This window comes from Amphibalanus amphitrite, unplaced genomic scaffold (genome assembly GCF_019059575.1).
Source record: "Amphibalanus amphitrite isolate SeventyFive unplaced genomic scaffold, NRLGWU_Aamphi_draft 000153F_arrow, whole genome shotgun sequence".
Lineage (NCBI taxonomy): Eukaryota > Metazoa > Arthropoda > Thecostraca > Balanomorpha > Balanidae > Amphibalanus > Amphibalanus amphitrite.
Genome location: NW_024881648.1, coordinates 432,555 through 453,177, shown reverse-complemented (window position 1 = coordinate 453,177; position 20,623 = coordinate 432,555). Strand labels below are relative to the sequence as shown.

The window sequence follows — 20,623 nt, the reverse complement described above, 5'->3', positions numbered from 1 at the left end:
ATTGCGTGTAAGGCACAATCACAGAAGCGCCTGTGTCACGGCCTCCCCCTCGGTCCCGCAGGAGAACGCCACCACTCCGTCCCGTAGCGTGCTGAAGGAGGCGGTGATGCCGCCCGGGCGCGACTACAGTTTCCGAGAGCTGTACCACCGTCTGCCCAGCCACATGTCGACCAAGATGGCGGACAACCTGAGCGTGGCGCTGGCGTTCACGGCTCTGCTGCACACGGCCAACGAGAGGTGTCTGAGGATCACCGGCACGCGCCGGATGGAGGACTTCTTCATAGCGCAGGACACGCCGTGAGAGAGTCGGCCAGTGCCGGGCGGAGTTTCGGGAGGAGTTGTGTTGTAAGTTACGATCCGGGTGGGGGGTTCCGATGTGTGAAAGGGAGATGCGAGGAGAATGGATGTACAAAGTGATATGTTTAGGTTCGTATGGATAAGCGGATGTCTGTATTGTACGTTGTCGGTAGTGTAGCATACCGTGCTGGGGTTTCGGTCGGTGGTGTCGCCTGTACGGCCTCTCACCGGACAGTGCCCGTCTGTCGCCGAGTGTCCGCTCTCCAAATGTACAGTCTTCCATCTCTAGCCGGCCCCGGCGGACGGACACAGGCCGATCGACACGGTGTTCGTTCAGTTATATTATCCCCGCGACCGCGGCCGCCGGGGCATCATTGACAGTGAGGCCGTAAGACGGCGCTAGCGTTCACACTCATCATCACACTCATATTCAGATTCCCCGACCCCTGGTTTTTGTTGGGTCGGCGTTTGTATGCACTAACAAGCAACAGACCTTTTAACACAATGGGCGCGCCGCAGTAGAGGTTTTAGTGGCGCTCGTGTATCGCAGTATAGTATATATTCTCTCGCACACTAACCGCTCGACAGAGTACAGCCTCCGCCAGGGAAAGACGCTGCGTGTACAGTGCTGGCGTGCCCTCCTTCCGCGTCTCTGCTTTGTCCATCACCGACGGGCCGCCCTACCCACCGTTGGCCGTTCGTTTATCGTCTCACGGCATTTCGGCGGGCCTCGGACCGACCTCCGGCGAATACACGAGCTGCCCGTAGCGACTGTGTTTTGGCGGCCGGCCGGCAAATAGGCAGGAATTCATCGTCATATAACATCCCAGCGGGTGGGTTTCTAGTGCGCGCGCCGCGCCGCTCTCTCTCCGTCAGGTACTAGTCTGGCTAGGGGCGGTGGCGCCGGCGGGCGCGCTGACTACGGAAATATCACTGGACTATAGGCGCGACGACCGGCGGCCGGTGGCGGGAGGTCACTCGCCCTCCGACTCGTTATCCGAGCTGGCCTCGTCGGCGGCCGCTGGCAGCTTGGTGGGGAACACCGGCCCCGTCACCGGGCTGTCAAAAAACAGGGGGGGGGGCGGTGTCAGAGGTGAGAGGTAGGAACACACGGCACGCCACATTTTGTATCGGCAAGCAGTCGTAGTTGCGATAGGAGAAAAGCAGTTCTGGAGACCAATCTATGCCCTAACAAATGACAAAACCATGAACGACACCTATCCGTGCTTCTATCCTCAGGATACTGAAATCCTTCTCCTCCACGCCACAACCCCCCACCGGGCTGGACAGGCAACTTTATCTCATGCGGGCTGCTCCCTTGGAGCGGCACCGCTGCTCCCGAGGGAGCGCACCCCGTAGCCGGGTGCAGTGAGTGCCTTGGGGCTGGGTGGCCTGTCCTCTGGACGGGCTCAGCCCCGGCGACTCACTAGGGTGCCTGCCCAGACCAATGTCTCCCCCTAATTCCTATCATCCTTCCGGCTCTGCAATGGTCTTGTCGACCGAAAGGGCCTAACCCAACAAAACAAAACAAAACAAAAAACCATGAACGATCGGTGAAACCGATTACCATCAGCCTTGATTCATGCTGCTTACTGGTAAATGATCGCAACACCCATACATGAACGTAACACCCATCCCTTCGACAATCACATTCGCTGGAATCACGGTCAGAAATGAACGACTACAGCTGACCCCACACCACCAGCTCTCACCACATGCGTCTGTAGTAGTTGAGCCACTCCTGGACCATCTGTGCGACCAGCAGCGGCGGCCGCGGCAGCTGGCACTGCGTCACCAGGCAGCCGCCGTCCGTGACACACACGTCCAGCCACTGGCGGAGCAGGGCCTCCTCTCGGCCGCGCTCCGAGCGCGTCACAAAGTGTACCGGCAGCAGCGCGCCGTCGTGCGTCATCAGCGGGTAGAACACCACGCCGCCCGTCTCCGGACTGTGCAGGTCGGCGCCTGACGGGGCGAGGTGGGGGTTAGAGCCTACGGTACATCGTACAGGGTTACGGGCAATGCAGGACAGGCAGTCACGGATCACGGTATAATGTACACCCGGAGCGAGTAGGCTACCCACGGACAAACAGCAGCGCCATTTTACGAAGCATGTCGAACACCGTTAATGACTTCATTCTACACATGTTCCAAACAGTCATCGGCATATCCCGTTACCGCAGAACCGTGATTATACGGACTAGCGATACATCACCACTCGATGGGCGCGGCACTGACACACACACACACAGTGTTGGAGTTTTCATTTGGGTATTTTCATGATTTGGTACACCCTCCCCTATCCCACCCACAGACGAGTATCGCGCCGGTTAGTCTGAGCTCACCTGCCCCGGTGAGGTGCGAGGTGGGCGGCATGGCGGGGATCAGCGCCGAAAAGTGACCGCGGGTGTAGCCGAGGCAGACGGGCGACTTGGAGCAAAACGAGGAGTCCCACAGCAGCGGCAGGTACACCCCTGGAATGGAGCGTGATGTGAGATACGAGACACGTCACGCAGACTAAAGCGCATGGGGCTAGAAGTAACAAGCCGGTACTGCGTTTGACAATAACGGTAGTATGTAAATGCACTCGAGCGGAAGCGGGACGGACGGTCTCGGGAGCGGGAGGTTCCGTTCGTACATTCGTGTCAAAATCTGCGAACAGTAGTTTTCAAGCTCTTGCATTTCCTTAATGAAAGTACGAAGCACCGATGTGCAACCATCGAAACCAAGATTATCGAAACAGGCTCTCGCGCCGCCCTGAATCCATTTCTTCCATTCTCTCCAATCAACAAGTGAACGGAGTCGCGCCTCTGGCCCTGATTGCGTATGCGGGTCGGCGCTGCCCAAACCGACAATGTAGCGGTGAGCGCCGCCGCTCCTATCCCACTGAATACAAACGGGGGCCACCTGGGACCCGGCGGTCGGGCCGACCGCCTGAGAGCCGCGGAGGTTCAGTCCCAATCCATCCGCACTGAATACGGCGGCGGGCGGGTCGCAACACACACCGGGACGGCTAGTCCGCCGAGAGAACGGACGGTTTTTCTGCCAGATTTTGAATCACTGACTGAACCTTCTCAACATCGATAGAAGTTATACAATCCCTCAGTGAACACCGAAACAAGACATTGACAGACAAAATAATGGTGCGGGGAAATGTGACTTTATAGATAAATAATTGTTTGTAGGGGATTCAGTGTTAAGTACAGCAACCAAAGCCTTTCATACACCCTGTGACCTGACTCACCTTCGAACCTGGCGTAGCCGAGCGGCTCGCCGCGGAAGCTCTTGACGTATTTCACTCCGTAGACGATGATGGGCCGGCGGACGATGTGCGCCAGCGTCCAAACGTGCAGCTGCTCGAGCGGCGTGCCGGGCTTACCGAGCGCCAGCAGCTGCAGCCAGTCGTGTCGCAGCTGGTCCTCGTCGAGCCGGTACTCGAGCCGCTCCGTCTGCTGCAGCTCGTACTCGTACCAGCGCGGGTAGAAACTAACGGACGGCGGGGGGGGGGGGGGGGGTCAGAGACCGGCGGCTTGTACTCCGTCAGGTAATGGTTTTCGGTATACATTGAGAGAGAACACCCGCAAATACGACTCGCAGCGCATGGCACACTTTGACAGTAGGCTACTGTATCGAATGCCCTGTTTTATTGCAGGTCCTGACCTCTAACGTTCGTTCGGGAAACTCAAGGTACCGACAGTCTCAAAACAAAAAGCTGAACGACTCCGCAATCCAGAAATGCGTCATGGCCACAAAGCAGCCTGATTATGTCCTTAACATACTAAAGAGGCCGTAGACATTTCTCACATACTCTTCTCTTAACCTGTGAGCCAGCAAAACCACCCTTCCCCAGGACACGGACCCCAGCTCCCGCCCCCGGTCGCGCGTTCCACTCACGCGCTGGCCGCCTCGTGCAGGCTGTCGAACAGGGCGCGGCGCAGCGTGTTCTCCCTGTCGAACACGCCCCAGGTAGTCTGGAGGACCGAGTCGAGCAGACAGTCGCCGGCGGTGCGGTTCCACAGCGCGTACAGCCGGCTGCCCAGCCGCTCCGTCACGTCCAGGTTCCAGTTGATGATGGGCGCGTCGGCCTCGAGCTCCTTCTGCGCCTCCTTGTCGAGCAGCTCCTCGAACAGCTGCTGCTGCACCATGTCCGGCAGCTCGTCCAGGTCTGACGGAGGGAGGGGGTAGGTGGGATGGGGGTGCGTGAAAATCGCTCGGCGGATAGGTCTAGAGGAAACTTCCGGGGGGTAAAACGCGGTCGTGGGAGGCAATACAATTACACAGCATAAAAGCACAAACTTTACCCGACGACTTGCTACATGAGAGTCCAAATGTGTTCAAGTAAAAAGAAATGATCTAATATCGTCACGTCAAAAGAGCCGCTAAAATAAAACATATCCCACTAGGACATCGGTCCTGCCTTCTGCACCGCAGTCCCCGCTTCCCCCACCTGCAGGTAGTGAAAACCACGTCATGTCGGTCATGAAGTAGCAGGGGAAGGCGACCTTCTTCTGTCTCAGGGTGGTAGCCACCGAGCGCCGGACGGCCTGCGCCACGTCCGGCGCCACCAGCGAAGGCACCCGCTTCACTCCCGAGCCGGCGCCCTCCATCCGAGAGAGAACCGTAGACAGAATCGTGTCCTGGCAAAACCTGAGGGACGATAGGGGCAGTTAGTCGGGGCTATGTGTCATGGATGAAAGAGTGACGAACTTCATAAGAGAGTAAGGTGGCGACAAAAGCCAGAAGCATCGTATCAGCACAACTGAGAGCCATGAGAAGTTTTAAGAGAAATATCTTGAGATGAAAATCTGATACCGAAATCATTAATATGCTGTACCAGTCTAGTTGATCCGACAATCAATATGGTTTCACTATAACTGATAAATAATAGGACGGAATGAAAAATCTAACCAAAATATATCCACTCCCGTCCCATCGATTGCAGTGAAGCATCCCTGACTGACCTGATGGCCAGGTGGACGAGTGTGAGGCCCACGTCGAACACGGCCGGCCGATTTAGCAGCGCCACCTCGGCCTTACTGAGCTGGCGGGCCGGGTCACCGCCTGCGGAGAAGCAATAAATGGTTATCACACGTGTAAAGGATGACTCGATTGTTCCGAAATACGCACACATAACGCAGTGTCATTGTCACAGCCCCCAATTTACAAGTAAAACGTCACCAGCCGTCCCACCCACTCCCCTGCCAATCCGCTGACCTGAGGACAGGTAGGCGTCGACGGGCTCCGGGTCGCCGTCGACCGTGGCCAGACAGGCGTTCAGCCACACCCAGTCCGCCTCGCGCTGGCGGCGCCGCAGCTGGCGCAGCCGGCGCTCGTACTCGTAGTTGGAGAGAGGCGGCGAGGCGGCCGCCGCGCCGCCGCCGTCCGACGGCTCCTCCTCCGCCGGCCGCCACGTCTGGCACATGGCACAGCGCCGCGTGCGCGGGTAGTTCTCGTACGTACACGTCGAGCACACCCACTTGCGTGTGCCGGGTTCGCGCGGCTCGTGGTGGCGCGGCGAGGGGGTCGAGGGCGAGCCGCGGCGCGCCAGGCTCTCCGAGGACGGGGTGCGGATGTGTAGCGGCGCCAGCGCCTCGTGCAGGTTGGCCGCCGTTAGTGGGGAGGCGCGCCGGCGCGGCGAGCGGCACTGCACGCACTTGGCGGCGCGGGGCCAGTTCAGGTAGGTGCACAGGGAGCAGGCCCACTTGCGCGACGCGTCGTCAGCGGTCGGCGAGGCGGGCGGGCTGCCGCCGCTGCCCCCACCGCCGCCGCCGCCGCCGCCGCCGCAGATGTAGATGTCCTGGTCGGCCTCCTCCGAGATGAGGTACACGGGGCGCGGCGCGTAACACATGGTGCACTTTTTGGACGAGGGAAAGTTCTCGTACGTACAGTACTCGCACGGCCATTTGCGCTCGGCCGAGCTCATGGCTGCGACGGCGGCGGCGGCGGGCCGCCCGGACGGCTGCGGGCAGTGCTCGGAAGCAGGCCGCGAGAACGGCAGAGGAGAGCGCAGAAAGACTAATGCATGACACACATCAGTTGAATTTTATCCCTGAAACAGAAAGGAGGTTTGTCAGTGCTGGTTCAGAACAGATTTTAAAAAAAGGTCACACACCAGCATGCATTAGTTTGCGAATGCAAAGCACATTCACTTGGTAAACTATCTTCAACCAGGCTTATCAGTGAAATGCAGAATGAACAGACCAACAATCCAGGGCCAAATGATGCAGTTACTCACCAGGGCACCAGGTGTCACAAAATTATGGCCAGGTGTACACTTTACACTGTACAGTGTCTGTGGATGGGAATTTAGAAACACTGAACCGTCCAGTTTCATAAAACTGAATAAGCATTTCAAACCTGATTTTTTTTCAGAGCTAATGCACATTAACCCGCGCCCGGCTGGGGGTCCTGGATTTCCACGCCCTGCTGGGGGGGGGGGGGGGGTGTTTGAATACCCCCCCTCTAACTCGGCTCCTTGGCCACGTAGCGATACGCAGAAGGCGGCGTTCGAAAGAGCGCCAAAAATAATGACGAAATCACTTCGGTCACTTTTTTGGTCAGGTCAAAGGTCGGGTCACCAGAGGTCATTGAAGGCAAAATTTCGCCGATTTTCAGGTCGAATGTCGACAATTTCCAGGAAGCCAACGCATAACTCGGGAACCAGTAAAGCTACAGCGCCGCGGAAAAGCGCATTCGATAGCCCTGTTACCGCCCTTTCTGAGTAATTTTCTCAGATTTGACCTAACGTCAACGGTTTTGCCTGCAGGGGGCAAAAACTGCAAAAATAGCCGATTTTTTCGGAAAGTTTTTCTGCAATAACTTTTGACCCAAGCCTTGTACGAGCTTACTTTTACCGGCATCGTGTTCCTCTCGTCAAGACGCATCGAATGAACTATAATTTGACCTTGAAAGGTCAACTTGAAAATTTGACCTCAGGTCAAGGTCATGACCTGACCGGAAAGGGTCATGTTGCATATCGGTCGATCCGTATCGTCGAGCTGAGCACATCTAAGGCGTTTTCACCGCTCTAGCATGCCTCTATCAAAAGTTATTTGCGAAAAACTGTTAGACACCATTTGTGACCTGAGATGACCTCAGGGGCATAAATAGGGGTCACGGACACCATTTTCTTGTTCAGGGTGTCTAAACCACTTGTAATTCAGTGTTTGGGAGTGTTTATAATGTCTTTCGTCCAAAAGAGGCGCATTTCAATTTTCTCCCATTGACTTTTAATGGGGAGGTCGCAAAATTGACCTGACCTTAGGTCACCGATATCAAAATTCCAAGATATACATTCGATAGATACTGTTACCCTTATCAATCGCTGAAAGTTTCAAAGCGATCGGTCACTCGGTGTAGCTATGGCAGACATTGAAACTTTTTATGAGGTGAGGTCACTTCAAGTGACCTGGTGACCTGACCTTGAATGACCTTGGTCTGAAATTTTCACAACATGTGTAGAATTGATGTATGATAAGGTGTACCAAAAACGGCGCCGCCGCCGTTTTTGAGATATTCGCAAAAAACCACAAGGGGGGGGGGGTGTTTAAACACCCCCTTCCAGCAGGGCACGGGTTAACTATTGGGGTATGCTAATCTTTGACCTTTCTGAAATTTTGATAACAGGCACTAGAAGGCCTGTCTGATGTTTCAATGCCTTGCTTAACCTCTTCTGCTGTTGTTAAACAGAAAATAATACAAATGTCTGCTAAACAGAAGATAAATTATTATATCAACTTGATCATTTTATATAAGATTATGGTCTACATATCTAGAGGTTATCAAATCTCAAGCTTTACATTTTTGTGGATGGCCATGGTCTAATATTTACAAATGATCACATCCAATATAAACTAGGTAAGCATGTACCCAAAATTTACTATATAAGAACTATTCCACTCTAAAAGATCACAACCTGCAATCACAGATCTGAGGCCATACCAAGACACCTCATCAATTTGTGACCTAATTTTAAATTGCTGATCTCAAGCAGCAGCTGGAAAGAAACAGGCAAAATTGTATCATATGATTGATAGAGGAAAGGGTCAAGAGGAGAAAACAGTGATGAATGGAGCTCAGTTACTGATGAAAATGACCTCTAACACATCTGCTCATTTTAAGCTTATATCAGCATTCTGCTCATTTTCCCATATGTGGACTTTGAAGATTACTCTCAGCCATTCCATTGCCAATCATGGGTGAGGCACATACGCTACACAAGTTTTATCAATGAGAAGACCAGAAATGCCAGCAAGCTGGTGGGTGCTGGTAAAAACGGATGCCAGTGAAAACAGGGCACCGGAGGACATATTATTCACGTGACATTTGGAGCTTCTCCCCCTCTGTGGGCCTTCTAGATGCTAAACGTCACATGTAAATTTCACGAAACTTGATCAAATCGCCCCAGGCGCCCTGTTTTCACCGTCGTCCATAAAAACAGTGGCCGAACTGCACCAATAACAGCAACAAAATCATCATGCAAAACAACAAAGAAAACTGCATCTCCAAGTGAAAAAAATTGATCTCTTGAAAACCTGCATGCATGCGCAAAGCACATGTACTGGAAGGAAAACCCAAATTCACCCATAAATGACAAATATAATAGGGAAATGGAGCAAACATCAGTAACTTTGTAGTCCTAGTGGGAACAACTCAGCAGTGTATATTGATATTAGGGCGACAAATATGACGCTATCATTACTTAAATGACATATCTAATGAGCAGCAAAGAATTAATATTGAAAAGAGTTTCTGGATAATTGACATATTTTTCAACTCACCCCATCGAGAATCACCATCCCTCGCAAACAGAAAACAAAAATAAAGGAGTTTTTCACGCATGCGCAGATTTCTATTTGCATGCTTTCCATGAAGCCAACCTAAAATACTGCAAAAGTTTATCGACAAGAAATTTCTTAGGAATGATGAGCAAAGTTAGCAAATGAAAATGTAGGATTAACGAAAACAAAGCTGAATACCAAAAAATAATTTCATATGCATTTTTCTACTTCATCGATGAACTAATGTAGAAAAAATATGCGCCTGCATATTGTTTTGCTGACGATACTAAACTGATGCATTATTTTCTCCTACAAATGACGTTTAAACTTTATTAGTTCCTTCATTTGTTTGAAATTGTTATCAATCATTTTATGAAATATTCACAAATATTGAAAAAAAATTAATATTAATAGTAAACTCAATGATAAAGGCAAAAAAGACTAATTCAATATCTTAGTATGCAATTTATATCCAATGTGTTACATTGGGTATTACTTGACCTTGCCATTTCCGTGAAAGTCACCCAAACTCGTGCGGGAGGCGGGGCAATCGGGGGCGTTTGGAAAACAAATATTTCGGTTGTGTATTTGCAACCTTTTCATAAGTAAATCTCAAGATGAGCATCTTTTCAAACGTCCAAACTGCTCCGCCTATTGAGGTTTTTGCACTAACCAGAGCATACAATGCGGATCATAATCCCAAAAAGGTCAATCTTGGAGTTGGTGGTAAGTTAAAATAGTCGCCTAAATTGAGATAAGCATCCTAGGCCCTGTTTTAAGGCACTGCACTGCAGTGCTCTGCATATAAAGGTGTATTGGGTTTCCCTGAAAACATCAACTCGGATGCTCGCAATGCTAGAGCTTCGACCGAGCCAAGTTTGTCTCAAATGCCGCACCAATACGGCTACAGTGCGCTGCAGCGCTCTGCCGTGAAACAGTACCCCGTAAGATTGGTGCAAAGGCGCCCTACCCTAATTTATTTTCAGTGCATTTTATAAAACATAGAATCAAAGCCTCAATAATGCATTGCGACTGCTAAACCAGTGATTTGGATTGGGAATGCTTAGAAGTTTAATTTCTAGTATTTCACTAACATTTTTTTTCAAAACATGTTGATGAAAATGAGCAGTATTACTAACTATTTATTTCAGATACAAGAATATGAGCTAGAAGTGTGAACCATAGTATAATGGCCCTTTGACTGCTTAGGTATTTCTTTCATGCCCTCTGTTGCCTGTTGGTCATGCTTGCTGATTCACTCATCTGATCTTTTCTCCTAACGATTTTGGTCCTCCTGCCCTCTCTCTCTAATATTCTCCTTTAATCTCTATCTTCTCTTTCTCTCCTCCAATTTCCCTATCCTCTCTCTCTCTCTCTCTCTCTCTCTCTCTCTCTCTCTCTCTCTCTCTCTCTCTCTCTCTCTCTCTCTCTCTCTCTCTCTCTCTCTCTTTCTCTCTTTCTCTCTTTCTCTCTCTCTCACCCTCTCTCTCTCTCTCTTGCCCTCTCTCTCTCTCTCTCTTGCCCTCTCTCTCTCTCTTGCCCTCTCTCTCTCTCTCTTGCCCTCTCTCTCTCACCCTCACCCCCTCTCTCTCTCTCACCCTCTCTCTCTCACCCTCTCCCTTTCCTCTCTTTCTCTCACTCCCATCACAGTTAGCTTGTCCCTTGTGGCTCCTTTTCCATTCCCAATAGCCACCATCACTGACCTGGATACTTTATACTCTGGTAACTTGCCTGGCAGAGTTCCCTTATCTGCCCCTGCCCTACAAAGTTTCCCTAATCTGCTCCCCTCACCCCTGGCCCTAATCCCCCCTGTCTGCGTGCAGCGTACCGGACCGACGAGGGCAAGCCGTGGGTGCTGCCGGTGGTGCGCAAACTGGAGGCGCAGCTGGCCGCTGACGAGACGCTCAACCACGAGTACCTGCCCGTGCTGGGTCTGGACGCGTTCAGCAAGGCGGCCGTACACATGCTGCTGGGCACCGACTGTCCGGCCGTCATCGACAATCGGGTACGGAGTCAACGGGGAGAGGGAAGAGGGGGCGGGAGAGCGTACGAGAGTGAGAGGGTGGGAGACAGATGGTATGGTTGAGATTGTTGTGGCAAGGATTAAGCGGGATGAATATCATAAATGGGGTAATGGCAGTCCTGCACCAATCCCCCGACGGCCGGTCGCTCGGGGTTTTACGGTAAAGGCTAAATGACAATATCCAGCTGACCGTAGCTGGTAGGAAGTAAAAAGCTGGATGATGCACCCATACTGGTACAAACTAGAGCGCGATGATACGCTCCATATCAACCAGTTGTGTACTGTTGCCGGGTTACGATACGGAGCCCGGCGGTGTATCACACCCGTAATTTCCGTATACCTTCGCCGGTGTTCATGCTTCAATGCTTAGGTACTTAGTAACGGCTTGTTCGGTCTCTTAGTAACTATGACCTTTCCTCGCTTTGGCAGCGATAACGCCGCCCCAATCCAATGTACTGCCGGTGAGCTGCAGGCAAAATTATTATTTATTCAGAGGTTCTGCCATTGAGTGGACGGATATTCGATCCCATATTGTGCGTGCTCTTGTACGCAATCCCCATGGACGACATCGCACAAGCAGTTAGTGGGTCACGTCTCACCAGCAGTGGGTGTGTCCGTTAGGCCTCGCTGAGCGGGGGCTCGGCTGATAGGCAGCATCTGGCCCTTGACATGACGTTAGGATTAAAATAATATTTGCGCTCCCTTCGTCCTCGCCGGCGTCTACAGATCGCTGTTACGTCGGATGCCCGGGGCAACTGTGGGACCGGTCTTGGGTTATTTATTTGCCTCATTCTCACCCCTCCCCATTCCACCCCGGCTTCCGAGGCAGACACATTGGTCGTTACCTTGGTGATAACTACTAAAATAAACCGTCATCACATGCCGAATAATCACCCGTGTCGCTTTATCGTTTTATTGCGAATCCCGGTTGTGCTTCGGTCTTATTGTCTTTACAGGTATTGGTTAACCCTCGCACGACCAGGCCATTTCTCATAACACGAACGACCAGGGGGGGGGGGGTTACGACCCCCCCCTGGCGTTTCGAAACGGAAGGTCGTAGAGCTTAGCGGAAAAAACCAACGGATTGCTCTCAACGAGATCTCGCGATTGGTGGTATATTTTTTGGTCCTAGGTCAACATTTGACCTACTTTTGACCGGTCAAAGGTCACATTTTCGGAAAAATAGACTTTTTTCAACTTTCGGCGGCGATTGCGGCAAAACGGTGGGAGATATCGACTTGAAACCTTCACTATCGTGTTCCTTGATCAATTCTCTATCGTTTGGTATGTATTTCGTTTCCCTAGCTCTAAAAATGGCGCGTTGGGAGCGCCGGAAGTCGGCAAGGTCGCAGTCGGCGGCAGAAATTCGAAAAATCAAAATTTAAATTTTTGAAATCTGATTGTATTTTTGGATTTGGGAGGTCCATTTGCTCCCTATAGAAGCTAATATTGCTGCATATTCCCATTGAGGTGACAAGAATTAGCAAAATAGTGGTTCGGGCGATTTTCAAAAATAGTACCGGACGCTGTTCCTCTTGTGACGTCATAGCTCCGTGACCTGACCTGACCCGGTCAAATTTCTTATACCATATGATAGCCAATACTTGCCCCAACATGCATGGGAAGTTTCATCACGATCCATCAACCGATGTCCGTACCACCGGCAGGAAACCTCGGGCGTTGGCACTCAGTTTGTGAAAATCCGGCCGGAGGCTGTACCTCTTATGACGTCATAACTCCGTGACCTGACATGACCCGATCATTTTTTTTTCGGCAAAAGATGCGCAAAGGTTGCCCCAGAGGGTATTGAAAATTTCAGCCCGCTACGACAAGCCGTTTAGCGTGCACTTCGAAAAAACCTCAGGGGGGGGGGGTTGATACAACCCCCCCCCCCCTAGGCGTTCTAGGGTTAAAATGACTGATTGTTTCTGCACACCTGTGACAGCTTTGACACCCTCGACCTGTTGTTACATTGAGAATATGTTTTACATAGTCTGACGTCAGCACGTGTTGTGTGTGTTCTCGATCGTGTACAGGCGCTAGGAGTGCAGTCCCTCTCAGGAACGGGCGCCCTGTTTGTTGGCGCCAAGTTCCTACAGAAGATCCTCGGCTATGACACCTACTACTACTCGGCGCCCACATGGGGTGAGTGGCGGGAAACTTTACATCGGGTCAGCGCTGCTTGGCTATGACACCTAGTAACTTTCTTCGTAGCTCGTACGCTAAGAGTCTTCGTGGTGCAGTGTTTATGCGTGTTTTGCGTGTTAACTACTAGGCACTGTCCTGTATTACCTGCTTGTTACACTGGATGTTCGTTTTTGGTTTCAGTTTCGACCCACCTGAAACGCATGCCGTGCTTAAGGGGCGATTTTTCTGTCATTCACACACATCACAGGACTGTCATGAGTCATCCCGAGAGTCAATTCCTCTGTAATACCACTGCACCGCCTGTGCGCCGGCCACTGAAGGCTCATCAGCCGCCGACGGCCCGGTTTGGTGCGGTGTTTGCGCCAGTCTCACCTCTGCCAGCTTGGGCAGTGTGTAAATGCTCTCCGTGTGCCAGTTAGGGGTGTAAAGTCGCCGGCTCTGCCAGTTTGGGCAGCGTGGGAATGCTCTCCGTGTGCCAGTTAGGGGTGTAAAGTCGCCGCCTCTGCCAGTTTGGGCAGCGTGTGAATGTTCGCCGGCTGCCAGCACCGGTTGGCGACCGGCTGACATTGACCTGCTGGGTAGCAGGGGACGGGTGTCACGTGCCGGGTGTATATCGGGCCGCGCGCTCCGCGACAGTCTCTGGCCGAGAGCCAGAGAGAGTCAGTTCAGGAGAGGGGGAGGGGGCGTACAGTGCATGGTGTGTACGCTGAGAAGCGACAGATGATAGTCATTTCACAGCGTAAGCGACAGCTGGCCAGCATAATCATGAGGTAGAGAACGAACAGGTGGTCAGGCCATTGGGACTCGCGATGCACTAACAGACATCTGGGAGCATTGCCAACGGATAAATAGGAGGGATATACCGCTTGCCTATTTCACGTCAGTCTAAACCCATTTCGGCTTCAAAAACTAACCGATCTCCACTGCCTGCCCTCAGGCAACCACAAGCTCATCTTCGACACGGCAGGCTTCAAGCAGGGTCGCGCCTACCGCTACTGGGACCCGGCCACCAAGAACATCGACTTTGACGGCATGTGCGAGGACCTGAGGAACGCGCCGGAGAACTCTGTGATCATCCTGCACGCGTGCGCGCACAACCCGACCGGCTGCGACCCCACCGACGCACAGTGGAAACAGATTGCCGAGATCATGCGCGAGCGGAAACTGTTCCCCTTCTTCGACTCGGCCTACCAGGGCTTCGCGTCGGGCGACCTGGACAAGGACGCGCGCACGGTGCGCTACTTCGCCAAGGAGGGCTTCGAGTTGTTCTGCTCGCAGTCCTTCTCCAAAAACTTCGGACTCTACAGTGAGTTGTAACTGGGGCGGGTGGGTGCGGTGAAGCGGATGTTTCGGAAATCAGCCGGGCACAAATGATTCTTGTTATGTTAATCACCGGAATGTTTACGAAACCGACACTGCTATAAGTTGAAATGAAACTGAACACTGGGTACTGGCTGATGATGGGTTGATTGCTGCCACACTGTGATGTTGCTGATCGTTCGTCGTGCTGCTAGTTCTGTGTGCTGCGCTCTGACTCGCTGCCTCTCCCCCCAGATGAGCGGACCGGTAACCTGACCGTGGTGATGAAGGACGCCGAGCTGGCGGCAGCCGTGCTCAGTCAGCTGACACTGGTCGTTCGCGCCACCTACAGCAACCCGCCGGCGCACGGCGCGCGCGTGGTGGCCGCCACGCTCACCAACAAGGACCTCTTCGCCGAGTGGTCAGTGGAGGGGAGGGGATGTGGCCCGTAAATTCACACAGGGGTTTATATGGGAAGATAAAGAAGGTCGGATATATTGCTGAGGTGCAGACTGAAGAGAGCAAAAGTGGCCAGGCAGTAAAATGTTGATCGTTGTGCGGTTGGAAATATGAGCGCAGCGAGTTGCAGTGGCCAAGTTTTGGAATGTGTTGTGCCTGGTAAAGTCGACCCAGCGTGATGATTCTCGTCATCTGTCGCAGCTAGGGATTTACGATTTCTGACCCAGGGGACTAAAGCCATCCTCCGACCCTTTCCCGTGCACAGGCAGGACCACATTCGCGTCATGTCTAGCCGGATCATCCAGATGCGCGAGGCGCTGCGCGACCGTCTGGTGAAGCTGGGCACGCCCGGCACCTGGGACCACATCACCAGGCAGATCGGCATGTTCTCCTTCACCGGCCTGACGCGTGAGTCTTAATAGCTGGGTGGGGGACAGCCAGCGAGGGGCCGTGGAAGGGTGTAGCGGGACGCGAGATGATTTAAACGTGGGTAGCGGTACCCCGTGGCTCGATTCTGTTTCACAGCTGATTGCTGCTTGTGTCACGACTAACAACTGTTAGTCGATCTACTTTGGGCCACACCAAGCCACGTTCGTCTTTCCACATTCCTCCAGCCGTCTATACTGTCCACACCCGTCTGACGCCAGTCTCTCCGCCGTACAGCCCAGCAGTGCGAGTATCTCGGTAACGAGCACCACATCTACCTGCTGCGCTCGGGACGGGCCAACATGGCCGGCCTCAACACCAACAACATCGACTACGTGGCCTCGGCCATCCACGACGCCGTCACCAAGTTCCCGGCCGCCTAAAGCGCCGACCGCGCCGAGATTCGAACCCGCGACACGCGGAACACGAGGCGTGAGTGAAGTTTTAGCGCTAGGTTAGAGACAATCGACGCTGAGCGTCTTGTGATTTTGCGTTGTTAGGGCTGATTTGTAGTCCATAGCCGTCTGGGGCGACTTCTGGAACAACTGCCGGTGTAATTGTCTATGCATTGGAGCGAATTTATCGGCGTTATCGGCTAAACTGCCAGTGTTGGGTGAGGTGGGGTATCGATGCACCTTTTATCGACTGGCTGCTGAAAGCACGCACGGTGAACACGGTGAACGGTGAATATAACCTAGTCGGAACTGGAGTATTTTTACCGCAAATCAAGTAAACAATTTCCCAGCTTTGTTACCACTTAAGTGGCGTGACGGATGATAGGAAGCATGGGAATTCAAGCTCGGTAAATCTGCTTGTGAAAATAACACTCTGCTAAGACGTAAAGCTATCATGGAATCTGAGTCCCATCAAGGCCACGGGCGAATCGACATAGGTACCAAATTGAATTTATGCAAGGTTTCGTGTGAAATTTACAATGTGCATTGTGCATGACGACTAGTTTACGAAACGTACAAAGCTGACGCATTTCACTCAACCAATGGGACGGTATCGAAGCACAGAACATTCACTAGACGGCCCAGATACCAGGTACGTACGCACACCATTCGCGCACACCTCTGAATCTTCACGGCAAAACCAGATATCACTGGTGTCAGTCCAAGGGGAATCAGATCAGAGTGCTGCTGTAGCAAGTCGATTCGGATTGAGGTCCTGTGTAGGCTATCCAATGGCCACACACGAGGCTTGGATCCCACCAGGCCACAATCGAATTGATTGCGAGCACTACCAGTCATGGCTGATGACCGCTTCGTTCATCGCTCTCCTCCACTCTCGAGCCACACGAGTCTTTCTCTATTACCTCAGGTAGCCATCACTGACACCACACACACTGTCGGTCTACTCGTCCGTCCCGTCCCGGCCCGCTGTGGTGTGGTGACGCCGTTCACTATTCCCGTGAGAAGGCCACCATACATCCCGCGGCCAGCAGTGTCTCCACCCCGATAAACACCAGCTGGGTGGCGCACAGCACCAGCTCCAGCCGCAGCACGTACGTCTGCCACAGCAGGAAGTAGCAGACGGCCAGCGCGCTGGGTGCCGCCAGCAGCGCGCCCACCAGCAGCGGCAGCACGCGCAGCGTCAGGTTGCCGCGGCGGGAGAGGAGCAGCCGGGCGGCCTCGGCGGCGGCCAGCAGCAGCAGCAGCGCCAGCTCCGAGACCAGGTTCACCGGCGGGTAGGGCAGCACCGAGCGCTTCCACAGCAGCAGCAGCAGCGTCAGGCACACGTAGGCAGCCGTGTACCATCCGTGCAGGTAGGCCAGGACCTCGTAGGCCAGCGACGAGCCCATGGCGGCGACAGAGTGACACTGGCAGCGAGCAACTGGAAAACGGGGAATACAAATGACAACGCCCGTCTCTCCTTACGCTTACACTGTTCAATAAGCATTTACAACCAGCATGAAATGGATTGCTCATCTACAGAAATACGCCAAAATCGATGGCCAGTGTCAATTGTAACGTGGCCTGACAACTGGTGGACGGCAAAGGAAATGTCTAGCAGTAATGTCATTAGCTAGGACTCTGTAACAGTGGTGCAATCCCATGAGCAGACAGCAATGTCTGCTAAACTTTTGCAGTGCACATGTTATCGATGCCATCTCAGGGACCCAGTTATCAAACGCTGTTGTCAAATTGATTGAATAGCCAATTAGTGTAGGTGACATACAAATGCATTGGTCACGACATTATATCAGAAAAAAAGGTTCCTGATTCCTGTTACTGAAAATAAAGCAGCATATGTTGCAAATGAACAGATGTGAGCAGACAACCTACCTTCTTCACATCAAACTACTTGGCAGCTCCTTTCGGCACGACCAGTCCAAGCCTCTCCTCTGCCAGCTGCTGTTTGCTCTTTGCAACAGGTGTCTCCTGCATGGCATCAGCAGTGTGGCCGCCAGCAGCCGCATTCCGGGCAGACCCCATCTCACGCTTCATGTTCTCGTACTCTTGCAGATCCTCCAAGCGTAGCTCTATGCGTGTCGGTGGACGGCGAATCATGGCTGAAGCTGGGGAACCAACAGAGTTAACAAAAACATAGAGCAGTACAGGCTCCAATTGATATATAAAAATGGTTTCACCTACAGTCACGGATTTCTGGAATCAGAAACATATTGGCCCGATTGGGTGAAGACTTCCATTTTGCGTCTAGCTACATGCATCTGTCTTAAATGCGTCTAGCTGGATGGCTGCTACGTCTATCTGGCGACAGCTAAATTAAGACGCGTCTAGCTTGTAAGTCTCCGTCCAACAGTTAGACGCCAAGTTAGATGCCAGACGCCAGCTTGGACGTCTGCTCAGTTTGAGTTTTTGAGTTAGGCCACTATGCCTAGCTACCCAACCCCACCATTTCGACCCTACTGCTATTACCATACTCAACTTACCTTGCTAAAGAACAGATAAGAACTTAGACAGTTCAATTAAAAGTCAACATATTGGAAAAATGATACCCTTGGTTTGCACTTACAAATTGATATGCAAAAAAATTGATATTGTCAACATTTGTTTGGGTTTTGGAATGCGCTGCCAGATCTAGATGAGGAGGGAAATGTCCGTTTCACTTCAATCAGCATATTAGGAAGTTTAATATTTTGAATAAAAAACACAACTTCTGAATACTGAAATTGATATAAATGCATTTTTGTAGAAAAGCTTAAGGCTATAAGATTTTTATTCACAGCAATCAACTGAAAATCCCATCAATGATAATATTCATTGTGAAGGCTTTTTAGCAAGGATCCGAATATACTTTAATTGGAAGCGAGCTTCTCGCGATGCATATCTGAGGCACCAAAGACATGTTTTAGCGCAGGTAATTTGCGGGGCGAAGACAAGGAAAGGAGAGGTAGGTGGGTACTTCTCCGGTAAATATAAATAAAGACAGACAATTTTCGGTTTATCATATGCTTAGCAACGAAGTTCAAGAAGTAAAAACCTTCTGTATTTCGCAACTTGCATGCATGCTGTATTCAGTCTGCCAACGACGCTTTTGGCATGCTTGCATTTTTAGGTGTAGTTACTCCACGTCCTGTCCTGGTATGTTTAATGTTATGCCAAAAATGGGTTAGGGCATATCAGATTTGATAACCTTTTCACCTGCTGTGTAGATTTGTTTGTGGATTCTCTAACTTCATGAATTCTTGCCCTTCATTGCAGTGATAAAATGTCACAAGAGCTTCTGGACTTCTGCTCTGGTGGCCTCTGCCAGTCCATTTCAGCCAGTTCTGCCACCAGTGATGGGTTTGAAGCAGAGAACCTCCTGTCTCCTGCTAGCAGAGGATTTCTGGCTGCGGGCTTTGTGCGGCCGCCCGTGACACTCACGCTCGAGTTCTGCTGCCCCGTAGAACTGCGCCAGGTGCGGATATGTCTGAGGCTGAGTCAGCAGCACACTACCAGTGTCCAGCTGCTGGTGGCCGGCCCGGGCAGTGACGACTGGCAGCCAGCCGGCTCTCTCTGGGAGCAGCATGGCCAGCCGCCACCCGACGAGGTGTCGTTTGTGAACGGCGCGGCGTGCGGCGGCCGCGGCGGCTCCGGGCCGCCCCCTGCCGCGCTGCGCCTGCCGCTCAGATGTCGGGACCGCGCAGCGCTCAGGCGCGTGGCGCGCCTCAGGGTGAGGCTGACCCGCGCGCGCGGCCCCAGCGCGCTCTGTCTGAGCAGTCTGCGCGTGTGGGCGGTGGCCGCGGAGCCGAGCCACCCGGCGCTGAGAGCCGCGCTAAGCCAGCGGGCGGCCGCGGCGGCAGCCAGCACTCCCAGTCAGCCGGCACCGGCGGCCTCACCACAGTCTGGCGAGCAGCGACTGGCGCGGGAGCGGGAGAGCCGCGCGGCGGCGGCCCGCGCGGCCGTGGAGCGCACCGGCCCGACTCCGCCGGAGGAGTTCGTCGACCCCATCACGTGCGAGGTGATGGTGCTGCCGATGGTGCTTCCCTCTGGTCAGACGGTGGACCGCAGCACGCTGGAGCGCCACGAGCGCGCCGAGGCCGGCTGGGGCCGCCCGCCCAGCGACCCGTTCTCTGGCGTGCCGTTCGGCGGCGGCGCGCGGCCCGTGCCGGACGCCGCGCTCAAGGCGCGCATCGACCACTTTCTGTTCGAGCACGCCGGCGCGGCACCGGAGCTGGCCGCAGTCGGCCGCACCGTGGGCCGCGCCAAACGGCCGGCGTCCCCGACACCACCAACTGCGCCGCCGGCGCAGCGGGCCGCCTACGACCCGCGGGCGGCGCACCCCGGCCCCGGCAGTGACAGAGCGGCTGGCGGGACCTCGGCCGGGGACCTGGACACTGCCCTGCGGTCGGCCCTCAGTGGACTCAAGTCGTTCCAGCCGCGGCCGGCGGCTCCGACGGCGCCCGTGTGCGGCTGCGGCGCCGAGCGCAACCTGTACTCTCTTCCCTGTACGCACGCCGCCTGTCGCGCCTGCCTGCTCCGCCTGCCCAAGGCGGCAGAGTGCGGCACCTGCCGCAAAACGTTCCAGAAGGCAGACGCCGTCAGGTTACACACCTAGAAGGTAATAGGGGGATTCATATTCAATGGTTGTGATCTATTGCTTCCACTCATCAAATCTTGCTTGTTTTGTATAATTGTACGTGGCCGGCAGTATCACTGACACTCAGTCAGTTGACCAATAAATATTGATGAAGTTGAGTATCATGGTTAACCCTCGCACGACCAGGCCATTTCTCATAACACGA

General features: G+C 53.2%; 5 protein-coding genes across 11 annotated transcripts in view; 3 read left to right on the top strand and 2 right to left on the bottom strand.

Annotated features, from left to right (window-relative positions):
• The window catches only part of LOC122383063 (condensin complex subunit 2-like), a 30,827-nt gene extending 29,763 nt beyond the window's left edge, over positions 1-1,064 (top strand). The window contains exon 13 of the mRNA XM_043369160.1: positions 62-1,064. Within this exon, the coding sequence (XP_043225095.1) occupies positions 62-301 (240 nt within the window). The 3' untranslated portion in view covers positions 302-1,064. The remainder of the gene's footprint in view (positions 1-61) is intronic.
• On the bottom strand, positions 617-13,457 carry LOC122383065 (ubiquitin thioesterase trabid-like). Of its 4 annotated transcripts, XM_043369164.1 has the most exons (10): positions 6,530-6,677; positions 6,076-6,343; positions 5,509-6,045; positions 5,256-5,355; positions 4,742-4,941; positions 4,189-4,459; positions 3,539-3,780; positions 2,640-2,768; positions 2,010-2,259; positions 617-1,356 (listed from the first exon to the last, which is right to left on the bottom strand). In XM_043369164.1, the coding sequence occupies exons 2-10, from the start codon at positions 6,215-6,217 to the stop codon at positions 1,272-1,274; spliced, it is 1,956 nt and encodes a 651-aa protein (XP_043225099.1). In that variant the 5' UTR covers positions 6,218-6,343; positions 6,530-6,677; the 3' UTR covers positions 617-1,271. The 4 variants fall into 4 exon arrangements, with proteins under 4 accessions (XP_043225099.1, XP_043225098.1, XP_043225096.1 ...); XM_043369163.1 differs by lacking the exon at positions 6,530-6,677 and adding an exon at positions 13,437-13,457 and having other exon boundaries at positions 5,509-6,343; XM_043369161.1 differs by lacking the exon at positions 6,530-6,677 and adding an exon at positions 9,075-9,175 and having other exon boundaries at positions 5,509-6,343.
• Positions 9,422-16,133, top strand: LOC122383067 (aspartate aminotransferase, cytoplasmic-like). Its single transcript, XM_043369167.1, has 7 exons — positions 9,422-9,800; positions 10,898-11,079; positions 13,134-13,242; positions 14,183-14,551; positions 14,800-14,965; positions 15,269-15,411; positions 15,667-16,133. The coding sequence occupies exons 1-7, from the start codon at positions 9,692-9,694 to the stop codon at positions 15,810-15,812; spliced, it is 1,224 nt and encodes a 407-aa protein (XP_043225102.1). The 5' UTR covers positions 9,422-9,691; the 3' UTR covers positions 15,813-16,133.
• Positions 16,134-16,322: 189 nt separating this feature from the next.
• Positions 16,323-18,923, bottom strand: LOC122383069 (transmembrane protein 216-like). 3 transcript variants are annotated; one of them, XM_043369174.1, is made up of 3 exons: positions 18,877-18,923; positions 17,718-17,950; positions 16,323-17,265 (listed from the first exon to the last, which is right to left on the bottom strand). In XM_043369174.1, the coding sequence occupies exon 3, from the start codon at positions 17,231-17,233 to the stop codon at positions 16,835-16,837; it is 399 nt and encodes a 132-aa protein (XP_043225109.1). In that variant the 5' UTR covers positions 17,234-17,265; positions 17,718-17,950; positions 18,877-18,923; the 3' UTR covers positions 16,323-16,834. The 3 variants fall into 3 exon arrangements, with proteins under 3 accessions (XP_043225109.1, XP_043225107.1, XP_043225108.1); XM_043369172.1 differs by lacking the exon at positions 18,877-18,923 and adding an exon at positions 18,326-18,624; XM_043369173.1 differs by lacking the exon at positions 18,877-18,923 and adding an exon at positions 18,409-18,466.
• Positions 18,744-20,577, top strand: LOC122383066 (RING finger protein 37-like). Of its 2 annotated transcripts, none has more exons than XM_043369166.1 (2): positions 18,744-18,786; positions 19,098-20,577. In XM_043369166.1, exon 2 carries the CDS (start codon positions 19,105-19,107, stop codon positions 20,434-20,436), a length of 1,332 nt encoding a protein of 443 aa, XP_043225101.1. In that variant the 5' UTR covers positions 18,744-18,786; positions 19,098-19,104; the 3' UTR covers positions 20,437-20,577. The 2 variants fall into 2 exon arrangements, with proteins under 2 accessions (XP_043225101.1, XP_043225100.1); XM_043369165.1 differs by lacking the exon at positions 18,744-18,786 and adding an exon at positions 18,792-18,977.
• Positions 20,578-20,623: the final 46 nt, after the last annotated feature.

Excerpts from the sequence above, each read along its gene's own strand:
- LOC122383065 (XM_043369163.1), bottom strand. The coding sequence starts at position 6,217 with ATGAGCTCGGCCGAGCGCAAATGGCCGTGCGAGTACTGTACGTACGAG. Across the intron at positions 2,769-3,538 it reads CGGCTACGCCAGGTTCGAAG|GGGTGTACCTGCCGCTGCTG; the intron begins GTGAGTCAGGTC and ends GCTCCATTCCAG. Across the intron at positions 2,260-2,639 it reads CTCGCACCTCACCGGGGCAG|GCGCCGACCTGCACAGTCCG; the intron begins GTGAGCTCAGAC and ends TCGCCCCGTCAG.
- LOC122383067 (XM_043369167.1), top strand. The coding sequence starts at position 9,692 with ATGAGCATCTTTTCAAACGTCCAAACTGCTCCGCCTATTGAGGTTTTT. Across the intron at positions 13,243-14,182 it reads CTACTCGGCGCCCACATGGG|GCAACCACAAGCTCATCTTC; the intron begins GTGAGTGGCGGG and ends GCCTGCCCTCAG. Across the intron at positions 15,412-15,666 it reads CTCCTTCACCGGCCTGACGC|CCCAGCAGTGCGAGTATCTC; the intron begins GTGAGTCTTAAT and ends TCCGCCGTACAG.
- LOC122383069 (XM_043369174.1), bottom strand. The coding sequence starts at position 17,233 with ATGGGCTCGTCGCTGGCCTACGAGGTCCTGGCCTACCTGCACGGATGG.
- LOC122383066 (XM_043369166.1), top strand. The coding sequence starts at position 19,105 with ATGTCACAAGAGCTTCTGGACTTCTGCTCTGGTGGCCTCTGCCAGTCC.